Below are 16,098 nucleotides of genomic sequence, written 5' to 3'. Positions count from 1 at the left end.
AAAGAAAGAAAGAAAGAAAGAAAGAAAGAAAGAAAGAAAGAAAGAAAGAAAGAAAGAAAGAAAGAAAAAGGAGAAAGAAAGAAAGAAAAAAGTATTTCTGTTGTTGGTGAAATCTGACCTGACCTGAAATTATTTGGTAGCAATCCCCATACTGAATTTTATTTTTTGCACTTAGTATTCACATATTTAGCTGCAGAAATAATAGTATGTTAAAGCATAGGCTGCTCCCTAGATGTATTACATAGGGTCTGGTAGATGAAGCACATTACCTTTCTAAAATCTAAAAAATAATAATAATAATTCTAAAAGCTGATATCCAGCCCTTAAGAATTATGGATAAGGATTGGAAGCCTCTAGCAAGTAGGGACAGTAGAATGGAGGTGGGAAAGGTGGGAAAGATAGAGAAGACTTTAGTGGTATGATCAATAAACCTTGGCTGTCATATGACATTGAGAAATGAGGGGCAAAGTAGCAGTACTTAACTGACTCTGCCACCCAGGTGCCCCGATATGTTCACTCTGTAGATATCTGACTCACCTACAAATTCAACCTTCTATTTATTAATGTAGCCAAAACTATTTTCTTTTTTTATTATGTTATGTTAGTCACCAGACAGTACATCATTAGTTTTTTATGTAGTATTCCATGATTCATTGTTTGCATATAACACCCACTGCTCCATGCAATATGTGCCCTCCTTAATACCCATCACTGGGCTAACCCATCCCCCCACCCCCCTCCCGTCTAAACCCTCATTTGTTTCTCGGAGTCTGTAGTCTCTCATGGTTCACCTCCCCCTCCGATTTCCCCTCTTCATTTTTCCATTCCTTCTCCTAATGTCCTCCATGCTATTCCTTATGTTCCACAAATAAGTGAAACCATGATAATTGACTTTCTCTGCTTGACTTATTTCACTTAGCATAATCTCCTCCAGTCCTATCCATGTTGATGCAAAAGCTGGTTATTCATCCTTTCTGGTGGCTGAGTAATATTCCATTGTATATATGAACCACATCTTCCTTATCCATTCATCTATTGAAGGTATCTCTTTTCACAGTTTGGCTATTGTGGAAAATGCTGCTATGAACATTGGAGTACATACAACCCTTCTTTTCACTACATCTGTGTCTTTGGGATAAATACCCAGTAGTGCAATTGCTGGGTCATAGGGTTCCTCTATTTTTAATTTTTTGAGGAACCTCCACACTCTTTTCCAAAGTGGCTATACCAACTTGCATTCCCACCAACAGTATAAGAGGGTTCCCCTTTCTCCACAATGTCTCCAACATTTGTTGTTTCTTGCCCTGTCAATTTTTGCCATTCTAACTGGTGTAAGATGGTATCTCAATGTGGTTTTGATTTGAATGTCCCTGATGGCTAATGATGATGAACATTTTTTCATTTGTCTGTTAGCCATTTGTATGTCTTCTTTGGAGAAGTGTCTGTTCATGTCTTCTCCCCATTTTTGACTTGATTATTTGTTTTTGGGTGTTGAGTTTCAGAAATTCTTTTTTGGTTTTTGGATATCAGCTCTTTGTCTGTAGTGTCACTTGCAAATATCTTCTCCCATTCTGTGGGTTGCCTCTTTGTTTTGTTGACTGTTTCCTTTGCTGTGCAGAAGCTTTTTATCTTGATGAAGTCCCCCCAAAAGTTCATTTTTGCTTTTGTTTCCCTTGCCTTTGGAGAAGTGTCTTGAAAGAAGTTGCTGTGGCCGATGTCAAAGAGGTTACTGCCTATGATCTCCTCTAGGATTTTGATGGACTCCTGTCTCATATTGAGGTCTTTCATCCATTTTGAGTTTATCTTTGTGTATGGTCGAGTTTCATTCTTCTGCATTTGGCTGTCCAATTTTCCCCTCACCAGTTATTGAAGAGACTGTCTTTTTTCCATTGCATATTTTTTCCTGCTTTGTCAAAGATTATTTGACCATAGAGTTGAGGGTCCATATCTGGGTTCTCTATTCTGTTCCATTGGTCTATATGTCTGTTTTTGTGCCAGTACCATGCTGTTTTGGTGATCACAGCTTTGTAATATAGCATGAAATCGGGCAACATGATGCCTCCAGCTTTGTTTTTCTTTTTCAACATTTCCTCAGTGATTCAGGGTCTTTTCTGATTCCATACAAATTTTAGAACTGTTTGTTCCAGCACTTTGAAAAATGTCATTGGAATTTTGATTGGGATGGTGTTGAAGTTATAGATTGCTCTGGGTAGCATAGACATTTTAAATATGTTTATTCTTCTGTTCCATGAGCATGGGATGTTTTTCCATCTTTTTGTGTCTTCTTCAATTTCTTTCATGAGTGTTCTGTAGTTCTTAGAGTATAGATCCTTTACCTCTTTGGTTAAGTTTATTCCAAGGTATTTTATGGTTTTTGGTGTTATTGTAAATGGAATCAATTCTCTAATTTCTCTTTCTACAATTACATTGTTAGTGTATAAGAAAGCAACAGATTTCTGTGCATTGATTTTTTATCCTGCCACATTACTGAATTGCTGTATGAGTTCTAGTAATTTGGGGGTGGAGTCTTTTAGTTTTCCACATAAAGTATCATGTCATCTGCGAAGGAGAGAGTTTGACTTCTTCTTTGCCAATTTGAATACCTTTTATTTCTTTTTGTTGTTTGATTGCTGTTGCTAGGACTTCTAGTGCTATGTTGAACTATAGTGGCGAGAGTGGGCATCCTTGTCATGTTCCTGATCTTAAGGGAAGGGCTCTCAGCTTTTCCCCATTGAGAATATTTGCTGTGGGTTTTTCATAGATGGATTTTATGAACTTGAGGAATGTTCCCTCTATCCCTATACTCTGAAGTGTTTTAATCAGGAAAGGATGCTTTATTTTGTGAGATGCTTTTTCTGCATCAATTGAGAGGACTATATGGTTCTTCTCTCTCCTCTTATTAATGTTTTTTATCACATCAATTGATTTACGAATGTTGAACCACCCTTGCATCCCAAGGATAAATCCCACTTGGTCTTGGTGGATGATCTTTTTAATGTACTGTTGGATCCTATTAGCTAGGATTTTTTGAGAATTTTGCCATCCATATTCATCAGGGATATGGGTCTGAAATTCTCCCTTTTGATGGGGTGTTTGCCTGGTTTGGGGATCAAGGTAATGCTGGACTCATAGAATGAGTCTGGAAGCTTTCCTTCTGTTTCTATTTTTTGTAGCAGCTTCAGGAGAATAGGTATTATTTCTTCTTTGAATGTTTGGTAGAATTCCCCAGGGAATCCGTCAGGCCCTGGATTCTTGTTTTTTGGGGAGTTTTTTGATCACTGCTTCAATCTCATTACTGGTTATTGGCCTCTTCAGGTTGTCAATTTCTTCCTGTTTCAGTCTTGGTAGTTTATAGGTTTCTAGGAAGGCATCGATTTCTTCCAGATTGCTTAATTTATTGGCATATAGTTGTTGATAATAATTTCTAATAATTGTTTCTATTTCCTTGGTGTTAGTCATGATCTCTCCCCTTTCATTCATAATTTTATTGATTTGTGTCCTTTCTCTTTTCTTTTGTATAATTCTGGCCAGTGGTTTATTGATCTTATTAATTCTTTCAAAGAACCAGCTTCTAGTTTTGTTGATCTGCTCTACTGTATTTTTGGTTTCTAATTCATTGATCTCTTCTCTAATCTTAATTATTTCTCTTCTAATGTGTGGCTTAGGCATTTGTTGTTTTTTCACCAGTTCTTTTAAGGTGTAAAGTTAGTTGGTGAATTCGGGATTTTTCTATTTTTTTGAGTGAGGCTTGGATGGCTATGCATTTTCCCCTTAGGACCACCTTTGCAGTATCCCATAGGTTTTGGACTGATGTGTTTTCATCTTCATTGGTTTCCATGAATTGTGTAAGTTCTTCTTTGATTTCCTGGTTGACCCAAACATTCTTAAGCAGAGTGGTCTTTAGTTTCCAAGTGTTTTAATTTCTTCCAGTCTTTTTCTTGTGATTGAGTTCCAGTTTCAAAACATTATGGTCTGAGGATATGTGGGAAATAATTTCAATCTTTTGGTATAAGTTGAGACCTGATTTGTGACCCAGTATGTGGTCTATTCTGGAGAAAGTTCTGTGTGCGCTCAAGAAGAATGAGTATTCTGTTGTTTTAGGGTGGAATGTTCTGTATATATCTATGAGGTCCATCTGGTCCAGTGTGTCACTCAAGTTCTTGTTTCTTTGTTGATTTTCTGCTTAAATGATCTTTCTATTGTTGAGAGTGGAGTGTTTAGGTCTCCTACTATTAACATATTATTATCAACATGTCTCTTTATTTTGGTTAACTATTTGGTTTATTTTAGTTGGCTTATGTAGTTGGCTGCTCCCATGTTGGGGGCATATATATTTTCAATTGTTAGATCTTCTTGTTGGATAGAGTCTTTAAGAATGATATAGTGTCCTTCTGTGTCTCTAACTACACTCTTTAGCTTAAAATCTAATTTGATATGAGAATTGCTACCCCAGCTTTTTTTTTGTGGTCTGTTGGCATGAAAGATGGTTCTCCATCCCTTCACTTTCAGTCTGGATGTATCTTTAGGTTCAAAATGAGCGTCTTGTAGACAGCGTATGGATGGGTCCTGTCTTTTTATCCATTCTGCAACCCTGTGCCATTTTATGGGAGCTGTTCACGTTGAGAGTGATTATTGAAAGATATGATTTTATTGTCATCATGTTGCCTGTGAAGTCCTTGTTTCTATAGATTGTCTCTGTAAATTTCTCTTCTATATCACTCTTTGGGTCTTTCTCTTTTTATAGAACCACCCTCAATATTTCTTGCAGGGCTGTCTTAGTGGTCACATATTCTTTCAGTTTCTGCCACTCTTGGAAGCTCTGTATCTCTCCATTCATTCTAAATGACAGCCTTGCTGGATAAAGTATTCTTGGCTGCATGTTTTTCTCATTTAGTACCCTGAATATGTCTTGCCAGACCTTTCTGGCTTGCCAGGTCTCTGTAGATAGGTCTGATGTTATTCTGATGTTCCTCCCTCTGTACCTAAGGAATCTCTTCCCCCTAACTGTCCTTAAGATGGTTTCCTTGGTTCTAAGATTTGGGAGTTTTACTATTACATGCTGGGGCGTTGGTCTGTTCTCCTTGATCTTGGGAGGGAAATGCTTGTTTCACTCCCCATGTTAGGGAAGTTCTCAGCTACAATTTGCTCAAATATATCTTCTAGTCCTCTCTCTCTCTCCACTCCCTCAGGGATCCCAATAATTCTGACACTGGAACGTTTCATGGCGTCACTTATTTCTCTAATTGTTTTCATGGATTTTAAGCTGTTTGTTCTGGGCCTCCTTCTGTTCCTTCTTTTCTATCAGTTTGTCTTTTAGATCACTAATTCTGTCTTCTGCCTCATTTACCCTAGCTGTTAGAGTATCTAGATTGCATCTCATCAATAGCATTTTTAAGTTTGGCCTGATGAGCTCTCATTTCTGCCCTTAGAGACTCTATGTTGCCATTAATCGTTTTCTCCAGCCTAGCTATTGTCTTCATAACTGTTACCCTGAAGTCTATTTCTGACATTTTGCTTATTTGTATCCATATCCATTTGTTCTGTGGCATAGGTCACAGTCTCTGATCTTTCCTATTTGGGGGGTTCCTCCTCTTAGTCATTCTGTTGAGTGGTGGTTGAGGGAACGTAGAGTCCAAATTATTGACCACAACCCAAGCAAGATGCATCTGTTTTATAGGGACATTAGGGTTGTCGGCCTCTTGTTCTTAATACAGCCTGTCTTTTGGGGGAGGGGCCTGCCATGCTGTTACTCAGGCAACCCTGTTTGGGCAGATTTGTCCTGGCGCCTGCAGGGGAGGATGGGCTCAGTGAAAACTGTTTTTGGGGGGCTTTTGTTCTCTGGCTGTTTTCCCTGGTGGCTTTCCATGTCTCTTCTGAGAGTCAGAGCAGAAGTGATCATATCCAAACCTCTGCCTCAGAACAGAGAGATCACAGTCTGTTCTTCAGTGAGCTCTCCAGGTCATACTGTCTCTGTTTCTGTCTGTGCTGCTAAAACCCACAGCGTCCTGGGCTGTGCACCCCTCAGCAGCACCCCCAGTCCTCTCTTCCAGGCCAAGGTATGTCTCTGCCCTTTGTGCTTCTAAAACTGCAAGCCACCCCCAGTTTGCAGGTGGGCCTGTGCAGCTCCAGGTTTCAGTGGGGAAGGGAGTCTCGCTACTGTCTGCAAATCTGTGCCTGGTCTCCAACTCGGGAGGCTGTTGCACTCCTGTGTTATTTCACCTTCCCAGCTCAAGTGCTTATGGCAACTCCCTCCCCCTTCCGTTTATCTTCTGATATCTGCCTGTGGAATCATAGCTCCCCACTTCATACCTCCAGAGATATTCTGCTTTTAGAGATCCAGATATATCTTCTTACATCTCAGGCTGATTTTGTGTGTGTTCAGAGTGGTCTGGTAGATATCCAGCTCAATTCAGGCGACCAGTTGAAATAGGGTCCTCTTGTCCTCTGACATCTAAAACTATTTTCTGGCAGTATTTATTTTCTTGGTACTTTACACATTGTCTTTATTTCTAATATCAGCTATAATTGTTTACTTGGGAAGGGACTTTATTTTTTTCACAAAGTAAACAATATCTTAATCACTTCTCTAAATTATTACTTCTATGGAAAAGTGGATATATGGTGTCTGTGCCCTCATCACTGTATGAAAGTAATGGACATGGGCTGAGTAGCATCATCCCCCTTTAATGTGGCCTGCAACCTCTCATGTGCTACTATCTTTAGCACACTCTATTGTTTTTATGTCACTGACTTCAGTTGCCATTTATTATCTTTCCTGATTGAATCCTATCATCTTTTGCATTTATGACTGTAGGTCTTGAGGTCAAAGTACAATTTAAATTTAAATGTATTTTTATCATTAGTTTTTATTACCTGATATCATAGTTGTTTTGATTGTACAAAATCTATTACTGTTATATAATTGTTATGTACCATGTCTTTTAATAATTCTGTGTGCTCTGTGACTATGAATTTGATAAATCAATAATGCTGTAAATCAATACTACTGCATTTCATACCATTGAATTATCACAATTAAAGGAGACTTTATACAATTTCTGATTTATTTTCCAGACTGCTCCTCCAATCTACCTCTCACCTCCTTGTAAAGATGAAGCAGAGGAAAATTAAACATTTTGCCAAAGGCTGCCAATTTCATTAAAGACAGAATTGTGGCTAAGACCCCCTTCCCTCTTGGTCACTTAACTCATAATCTAGTACTCTCTTATGAAACATTTTTCCTGGGGAAAATTGCACATGTAAAAACATCTCAAAGACAAGTGTGTTTATGTGGAAACCTCTGTAATTTTATTTGCTGTTTTATTTTTCATATTATTTTAAAATAGTACTCTCCCATGGTAAATTATTCTAATTTACCTATTTTATTTCAAACAGATCATGTTGTTTGTGAAGAAGAGTTTAAATACGCCATGTTAGCTTTAAACTGTATATGCCCGGCAACATCTACACTTATTACACTACTGGTTCATACCTCTAGAGGGCAGTAAGTATATATTTTCTTTAAGATAATGCATTTTTAAATTATTTTTAAAAAATAATATAAATGCAGTTATGTGATTTAGAAGTACAGTAAGCCAAGGTATACAGCTAGATATGTACCTATACTTGTATTTGTGTGAGTTATCTTCATCTGACAGACAGATGGATAGATATATAGATGGACAGACAAATACCGGTTAGGGGCGGGGGGGGTGGTCTAAGACATATAAAAAATTGTCAGTTATTTGCTGTCTTTTCTAACTAATCCTGAGATAATTTGTTTCATCCTAAATTCTAAGTGTCTACATCATTTGTTAGGTCTAGGATTAGGGCACTGTTTCTATTTCCAAGATACGTAGCAAATAAAACTTTAAATAACAGGATGATGACAATCATTAGTATGAGATCTTAAAACCATTTTTTCTATTCCTGAGGTAAGTTTTTATTTCAAAGCTATATGTATATGTTTGACCTCAAAATTAAAATTTTACAATTATTATAAAATTAGCAAGTAGTATAAAAGAAATCACTTTTTTATATGCATTTCAAGGTAGATGAGGGAAGGTTATATCATCAGACCATTTTGTTCTATGAGAGAGTTTGTATTTGACTTGGATGATCAAGGAAAATATAATCAGTGAACACAATCCCCACCTTATTTGAAGAGACAAATCTTACATTACATATCATACCTTTTCCTAGTCCTTATTTGGTATTTTAGACAAAATGTTGATTTTCTAAGTAAATTTTACTGTGGTGGTTGTGGATATGAATATTTAAATTTAGTAAGTTAATTGATAGTTATTTAAGTGAAGTGTCAAATCAAGAAGAAGGAAAATTCTTTTTGGGGATTTGTTTTTTTTTTTAATTTTTTGGGATTTAGTACTAGATGGAGTAGGTTGCTAACTGGAAAGTAGAAAATACCCTACAGTATTTTCAGGTAGATTTTACTCCCTTACTTTTAATTATGTCTCTGCTCTATTGAAATAGTAAGATTTTCTGAGGAGTAATTTTCTTAAGGTTCTCAATGAAAATATTTCTATTCTATGCATTTACAAAACTTTAATTTGTGCAATGGAAAAGATGTAACAGGATTATGAATAAATTGTTTTTCTTTGGAGAAAATATGCAGCATTTTGATGAAATTAAGTAAAATACTCAAAATGACGTTAACACCAATTAATGGAACATTCATAGAACTCTTCACAAGGGTTCATTATTTTGCCATGCCCTCTTTGTCATAGGCATACCACTTTAGAACTGAATATCTAGTCTCGTTTTATTGTTGTAGAAATGATAAAAATGAGGCTCATCAACACTAACATACATCATTAATTATACTGGTTAAATTGCAGTGTTCAAGTCCTAGTAAATATTACTTATTGGCATACAATATTGCCCTAGTGAACAACTTGCACTTGATATAAGTTCAAAAAACATTTCAACAATCCTTAAAATATGACTTTTCCCAACATACTTTAATGAATTTTGCCTTACTAAAAGAGAAAGTAATGTTTTTGAAGACATTATTACCACATAATTAAGGATTTTCCATGGATAAGATTGACTAGCAAAATTACTTCACAACTAAGTGTCACAATAAATGCTGCAGTGCACCAGAATAACTTTATTGAGCCATAATTCATATACCATACAAATCACCCATCTATAGCATATGATTTAATGTTCCTTGGCATATTCACAGACTTGTGGAAATATCACCACTATCTAACTCCTGAATCCTTTCATCACTCCATTTTATAAATCCAAAATCTGGGGCACAGCATCTAGAGCAACATGTCTGACTCAACAGTACACCTAGTTCATTCCATTTTTTTTTTTTTAATTCTAACATTTTTAGCTGTAGAACATAATCCTCAAGATGCTCTCCTTGTAATCACAAAACACCTGCTTTGCTTTAGGCTATTCTCCTTCTAAGTAGGAAGAAGGGGAACGGCAAAGGGGCAAAGTATTGCCAGCTGGGACTATTTAAAACTTTCCATGAAGTCCAACCATTGCCTTTTAACTTCTTAAGATACAATTATATTTTGCATATTAGAATATGAACTTGATTCTAGCTATGTCTGTTAGCAATGTAAGTAATCTAAGTTAAAAAAATCTGTATACACACCTATGTATATATACATATATACACACATATTTATTTAAAATTATATGTTTACTCTTTTATAATAATTAGATTATGTATCATAAGAATAAAAAATAAATCAAAGGATCTTATCTGGGGGTATATTGATTCATGCAAATAATTGTGAAAGCCTAAGTTTTATATGTGAAATACAAAGGTCATTGTTTCTTATTAGAGAGAGAGCTCAAATCTGATGATTGCCAACTTGGCACTATTAAAAAATATTAGTATATCTATAGTATAGTTGTTAATTATTAATACTTTTTGATAGTTGGCCCTTTACCTGAATTTTAATGTATTATCAGTGAGCCCAAACCAAACATATTATTATAAAATACGTGATTCAGAAAATTCTCTCATTAAAGTAGCAACTAAAATTGGACTTTCTGGGAACTGCATAACCTAATCACAACTAAAATTCCCTCTGTTTGGTAGTGTTCATGCTGTAAATGGGACTTATAAATTTAGGGAGGAAATGTGACAGAGATAAAAGACCACCCATTCTGGCAGCTTGAAATGGTTCACTCACTAACTGGCAAAGTTAACTAACACTGAGCCAGTTACATATTCCATTTCATTCTCAATCATTTTATATGGAAAATTTGAGATAATAATTTTCTCATCCATTACTTTATTCATTTATTTGACAATTATTTATTTAATGCTTACCCTGTGACAAAACCATTCCAGGTGTTGTGGTTTCAACAAGGAAACCAATAGAAAAATTCCAGCTGTCCTGAAGCTTTTATTACAATTGGGGAGACAGATCAAAAATAAATAAGTAAAATATATCTCAGATGGACACACATCTGATGATCTGAGAAACGGCAGATAGGCCAGCGTAGCTAGAATGGAAGGACGAGAAAGGGAGTAAAAGCTGAGATCTGACAGGGAAACAATGGTCTTCTAGGCCATTAGAAGGGCAGTGCCCATCACTCTCAAATGAAAAATCATTGAAAGATTCTGAGCTGAAGAGGGATAACGTTTGAATAAGAGTAACAAACACATTGGCTTCTTGGTTGAGCAAAAGTAATTAAGAGATTATGGGACTAATCTAAACCAGAGAAGTTAAGCCTTGTTCTTGGGCAGAGGCACAAGAATGGAAGTGATTAGAAGTGCTCAAATTCTAGATGTATTTTGAAGGTTTTGTTGTCAGGAATTGTTGATTAGATGTCGGGTGGAACAGAAGAAGAGTCTAGCATGACTGCAAATTTTTGGACAGAGTTACCAGAAGAATATAATGGTGATTTACCACAATGAAGAAGACCGGGGAAGATCAGAATTTTTATTTTGAACATAATTTAAGGTACTTGTTAGACTCCCAAAATTATGTCTAATATACAGTCTGGAGCTTAGCTACACTGATAATAGAAATTTGGCTGTCATCTGCATATGGAACACTTGAAACCATGAAAGTGGATGAAGTCACTTCACAGGTTGGTTTTGAGGATTATGTACAGCCATACCAGACCATAGTAGGTAGGTACTCTTTAGTTCTCTCATTGGCTCTATTTATGTGTATCAAGTGAGTCAGATTCTATATGCATCAAAATCATTTTTTTAAATTTGCTGTCAGAGACACTTTGAGGGTGGAGGAGAGATGCTTTAAAGACAAATGCAGGTCACCCACCATATATGTATTTGTTATGGAGAAGACTCAGGCCATGCACACATATGATTTATATTTAAATTAGAATATGTTGGTAACTTCATTTGGATATTTTTTGGAACAAAGAATGACATGAATGAACAAATATATACCAGAATGCTTCCAAGCAATAAACAGTGAAGGTATATATCTCGCCATGACCAATCTTTTGAATCACTGTCTTAAGTATTACAGAGATTAGGATTAAATATATTTTGGAAAGGATGACTCAAGTATGTACAATGTCAGGCATTTTACTCTCCAGCAGTATATTATTTAGTCATGGAAGATTTCATAGGAGAAAGCCAAGTAGAGTTATAGGAGGTATAAAATTATTTTGTCTTCTTAAAAGATACAAGTTTTGAGATGCCTCAGTTGGTTAACGTCTGCCTTCGGCTCAGGTCATGATCTCAGGGTCCTGGGATCGAGTCTCACATCAGGTTCCTTAATCAGCAGGGAGCCTGCTTCTCCCTCTGTGTGCCACTGCCCCCTGCTTGTGTGCTCGCTCTCTCTCTCTGACAAATAAATAAATGAAATCTTAAAAAAAAAAAAGGATACAAGTTTTCAGTGACCTTTTCAAAGTTTGTTTGAAATAAAAAATAATTTAAATAAGAAAATTATTAAATGCAGTAAAATTATTTTTAAAATGTAGAAGACATAAAGATAAAGACAGATATCAGAGAAAATGGTTAAGTTATATAAATGTAAGCAGGTAACAGTTGCTGGCAGTTTCAGATTTCACAATATATTATTACAATATATTGCAATAATTTTCTTTTGATTTACATGGCCACAAAAAAGGAGGCCCCAAATAGAAATCAATTCATATATGATATAAATATGTATCTTAAGTATTTTGGATGAGTGAAAAGATGTAAGAATTCTAATGCTACATTCCATAGATACATATTAGAAGTAAGGGGAAAGCAAAGTTGCTTTTATATTTTAGTAAAATCAATTTCAAAAAGTTGCAGTTTTGTAAATATGTTCCTCAGGGGTGGTTATTTCATAAGAAGCCCTCCATTAAGTTACCAGGGTGAGTGTGTTATTTTCATCAATGGGATCTGGAAACTGCAGATTTGGGTATTGCTGCAATGCTTTTTGTAAAATGAAAATTTCACACTATTAAGTTTTGTCTGTTGTTTTCAATATAATTGGTCTCTTTTAAAATAGAAGAACACCTTCATTTGTGGTTATTTCCTTAGCTTGCAAAATTTTATCATACCTCTAACCACATGCAAAGTGTTTGTAAAATTGTAGAGAGATAGTCTTGTTCAAATTTCTATCATGACCATTATAATAGTGTACATTTAAATTTAAGTGAAATTTAGGTTTTCTCAAATAACTGTTTCACCAGAGGTTGCTTCATAGTTTTGGGAAATCTTCAACCATAGTAGAAACACATTAAGTCAAATGCACTGTAATTAATTTTTTTGTGTGGTATATAAATAGTGGTTCTATTATTTCATATCATTGCCAAAATTGTGTTCCAAGGCACAATTAATAATGCTTTTGGATGGAAGTTAATAATTTTCCTGAAAAGTAAAATTATGTACTCAAGTAAGGTTGGGAAATGATGGATAACACATTACATTTTTAATGGCTTATTTTTTAGTCTTTTTATTTGAACCAAATTTAGACTCACAGAAAATTTACAAAAATAATACAGGGAGCTCCTACATACCCTTCCCATATAAACTTCCCTTAATGCTTATATCTTAGAGTATCATAGCACAGTTATCAAAATGACAAATTAACATTCGTACAACACAATTGACTAAATTATTGGCCTAAATGAATTTCACCAGTTTTATCATTAATATCCCTTTTCTGTTCAAGGATCTTCTCCAAGATCCTGCATTGCATTTAGTTGTTATTTCTCCTAAGCCTCCTCCAATCAGTGAGAGTTCCTGTGGGTAAGATTGGAAATCAGTATAAACTCATGACTTTTAATGCATATATATCAAAGATAGACACAGATTTAGATCTGTGTCTGTATGGGCCTGTAAGTATATACAAATATAATTCCTAGCTCTGTTTACTGAGAGAGCAATGACAACTCAGTAGCACTTAGCACATTTAATGCTCACATCTTGGTTACTAAACACAGTTCTCTAATAAAAACATCCAGGGCTCCTTGGGGTATTGGGTGAATCCAGGATACAGGCAGGGAATGTGTAAGAAGAGTCTGGAAAAATCTCGTGGTGCCAGAAAGTAAGGAGTTGCTCTGAAGAGTGGGGTTTTGTCAAAATGACACAATAAATAACCTGAAGGAGTTCCTAACAAGCTAAGATGGGACAATTTGAGAAACAAAATAAATAATGATAACATTCAATTTTAACATAAAATCAAGTAAATACACTGATGTAAGTAAGCAATGAATAAATAAATAAGTGGGGAAGAAGCTTAGCTCTTTCTTACCAAAGAATTCCAACTAATAATGTGGAAGGAAAGAGAGAAATAGGAAGTCATCATTAGGCAAGCAATTGTCATAGACACGATCCTCCAAGGGGTGCTAGTATTAGCAGGTGAATGTTTAAGGAGAGCCAGGATCATTGTGTGGTCTCAACATGTCTGTCTATAATATTTAATAACTATGAAAGGAAAAATTATAATTTTATAGTGAAGTAACCTGACAGACACGGTCTTAATCAAGAGACAAAGGAAAACATCACCAATAAAAAGAGATCTCAATGTCATGTAATCCCTATGATGTGCTAAGCAGTACATGACAAAAAAAAAAAAAAAAGAAGTACATGACGTAATTTCTTTGGTATTCTTGACAATATTTTCTGATTATGAGGAAACACCTAGACACACCAGTATTGAGAACATCCTACAAAATAACTGACCAGTACTCTTCCAGATGCCAAGGTGGTGAAAGACAAGGAAAGCCTGAGGAATTAAATATTTATTTTTAAACATTTTAGTCAGCTTTATTTGAGAGTGATTTAAATATTTTAAATAGTATTTTGACTGGAGGAATTCTCCAAACAAAATCATCAGGAAAAAAGTATATCTGGAGAAAACAAAGAGCAAGATACGACAATATTTTGTTATATCTTTTTTTTTTTTTAAGTAAGTTCATCACCCCAAGGTGTGGGGCTGGAACTCATGACCCTAAAATCAAGAGTGTCATGCTCTACCTCCTGTGCCAGCCAGGCGCCCATTTTGTTGTATCTTTGAACCTAAGCAGAACTATAGGGATCTGCGCTAGACCATGTGGAAGGCTTCATTGTTTCTCTGATCTCAGATGAAAATTAACCATGAGACTTCCCTTGTCTATTATATTCCAACATCCGGGGAGTCCCTATTTTAAACACTATGATGAGGGAAAAGGAAAATCGAATGTCTTTTACCATCTCCAGAAAAAGGACCAAAACAAGGGAGGGAAGCATGGACAGAGGTAGAGATGAGAAGGGTTGGAGAGTTTTTCTCCTTTATAATACTGAGCTGGTCACAGAGGGCCCAGGGAATCAGTTGCCATGAGAAAGGAAGAGAAAGTTTCTTAAAAGTAACAGATTAGGGGCGCCTGGGTGATGCAGTGGGTTAAGTGCTGGGCTGTTGGTTTTAGCTCAGGTCGTGATGTCAGGTTTATGAGATGGAGTCCAGTGTGTGACTTTGTGCTCAAGGCAGAGCCCGCTTCAGACTCTCTGTCCGTCTCCCTCTCCCCTCTGCACTTGTGCGCTCTCTCTCTAAAAAAAAAAAAAGTAACAGATTATAATTACCCCCTTGACTGAAAGAAAGGAAAATGGAAAAAAAAAATGTGTGTGGGGTGGCAGGGCAAGCTCAAGTGAATTACCTTTAGTTCTCTTGGAAGTTTCCCATTCCAAAACTGTGACAGAAGATTACATTTTGTCATCTGGCAGATCTAATCCAGTCACTCTCTTCCCATATGAAGCTAAAAGTAAAAATAAAAGTGTCCACGAGAAGAAGAGGCACTTGGTTTTCCTTTAGAGTAAAACATAATTGTTTTTTTTCAGTTCTAATGTTTGATTGCCCCATTTCGAGTAATTGTCACTTGTAGTATAAATTTTGAACTTTATTTGATAAAACTTTCCTAAATCTGAGCCTCTATTTCCATTAATAGATAGATGTATATGCTTTTCAGTGCTTTCAGTCAGAGTTGAGAATATTAACAGGCTTTTTTTTTTTTTCCCTCCCACCATACTTCAAATCTCTTTCCCATCCCTAATGCCTCACGCCATTAGCAACCTGGTAACTTACTGCTGCTAGGACTTCCAGAAAAAAAGGAAGGTCATAAAAAGGGCTTTTACATATTTCCTTCCCATATCCTTCTCTTCTTTTCCACTACAGAGTATGAATTTCACTGCATCTATAAACTACATAATAATTCTTACTTTTTCTTCTAAAATTTCCCACCTCACACTACCCTGCTGTAAAGGGCTTAGATTTTCCTGGCCATTATATTAGTTTGCTAGGGCTGCCATAACAAAGAAACTGGGTGGTTTAAATAATAAAAATTTAATTTCTCACAGTCCTGGAGGTTGGAAGCCCAGTGTCAAGGTATTGGCAGGTTTGGTTTCTCCTGAGGCCTCTATCCTAGCTTGCAGATGGCCATCTTCTGTTTCTGTCCTCACATGATCTTTCCTATGTCTCTCCTGTCTCTTATGAAGACAACAGATTGGACTAGGGCTCACACTAACAGCCTTGTTTCAACTTCACTTTTTTTTTTTTTTAAAGATTTATTTATTTATTTGAGAGAGAGAGAAGGGAGGGGCGGAGGGAGAAGGAGAGAGAAAATCTCAAGCAGACTCGTGCTGAGCATGAAACTGGATGT

General features: G+C 36.0%; 1 protein-coding gene across 2 annotated transcripts in view; it reads left to right on the top strand.

The window, feature by feature from the left end:
* Positions 1 to 16,098, top strand: part of KCNT2 (potassium sodium-activated channel subfamily T member 2) — a 379,267-nt gene that overhangs the window by 243,482 nt on the left and 119,687 nt on the right. For both annotated transcript variants that reach the window (XM_035010164.1, XM_035010163.1), the window contains exon 14: positions 7,396 to 7,504. In XM_035010164.1, coding sequence (XP_034866055.1) covers positions 7,396 to 7,504 — 109 coding nt within the window. The remainder of the gene's footprint in view (positions 1 to 7,395; positions 7,505 to 16,098) is intronic.

The sequence above is a fragment of the Mirounga leonina genome, unplaced genomic scaffold (assembly GCF_011800145.1).
Source record: "Mirounga leonina isolate KUSES-001 unplaced genomic scaffold, KU_Mleo_1.0 Mir_154, whole genome shotgun sequence".
Taxonomy (NCBI): Eukaryota; Metazoa; Chordata; class Mammalia; order Carnivora; family Phocidae; genus Mirounga; species Mirounga leonina.
This window is presented reverse-complemented; position numbering and strand designations above follow the sequence as displayed.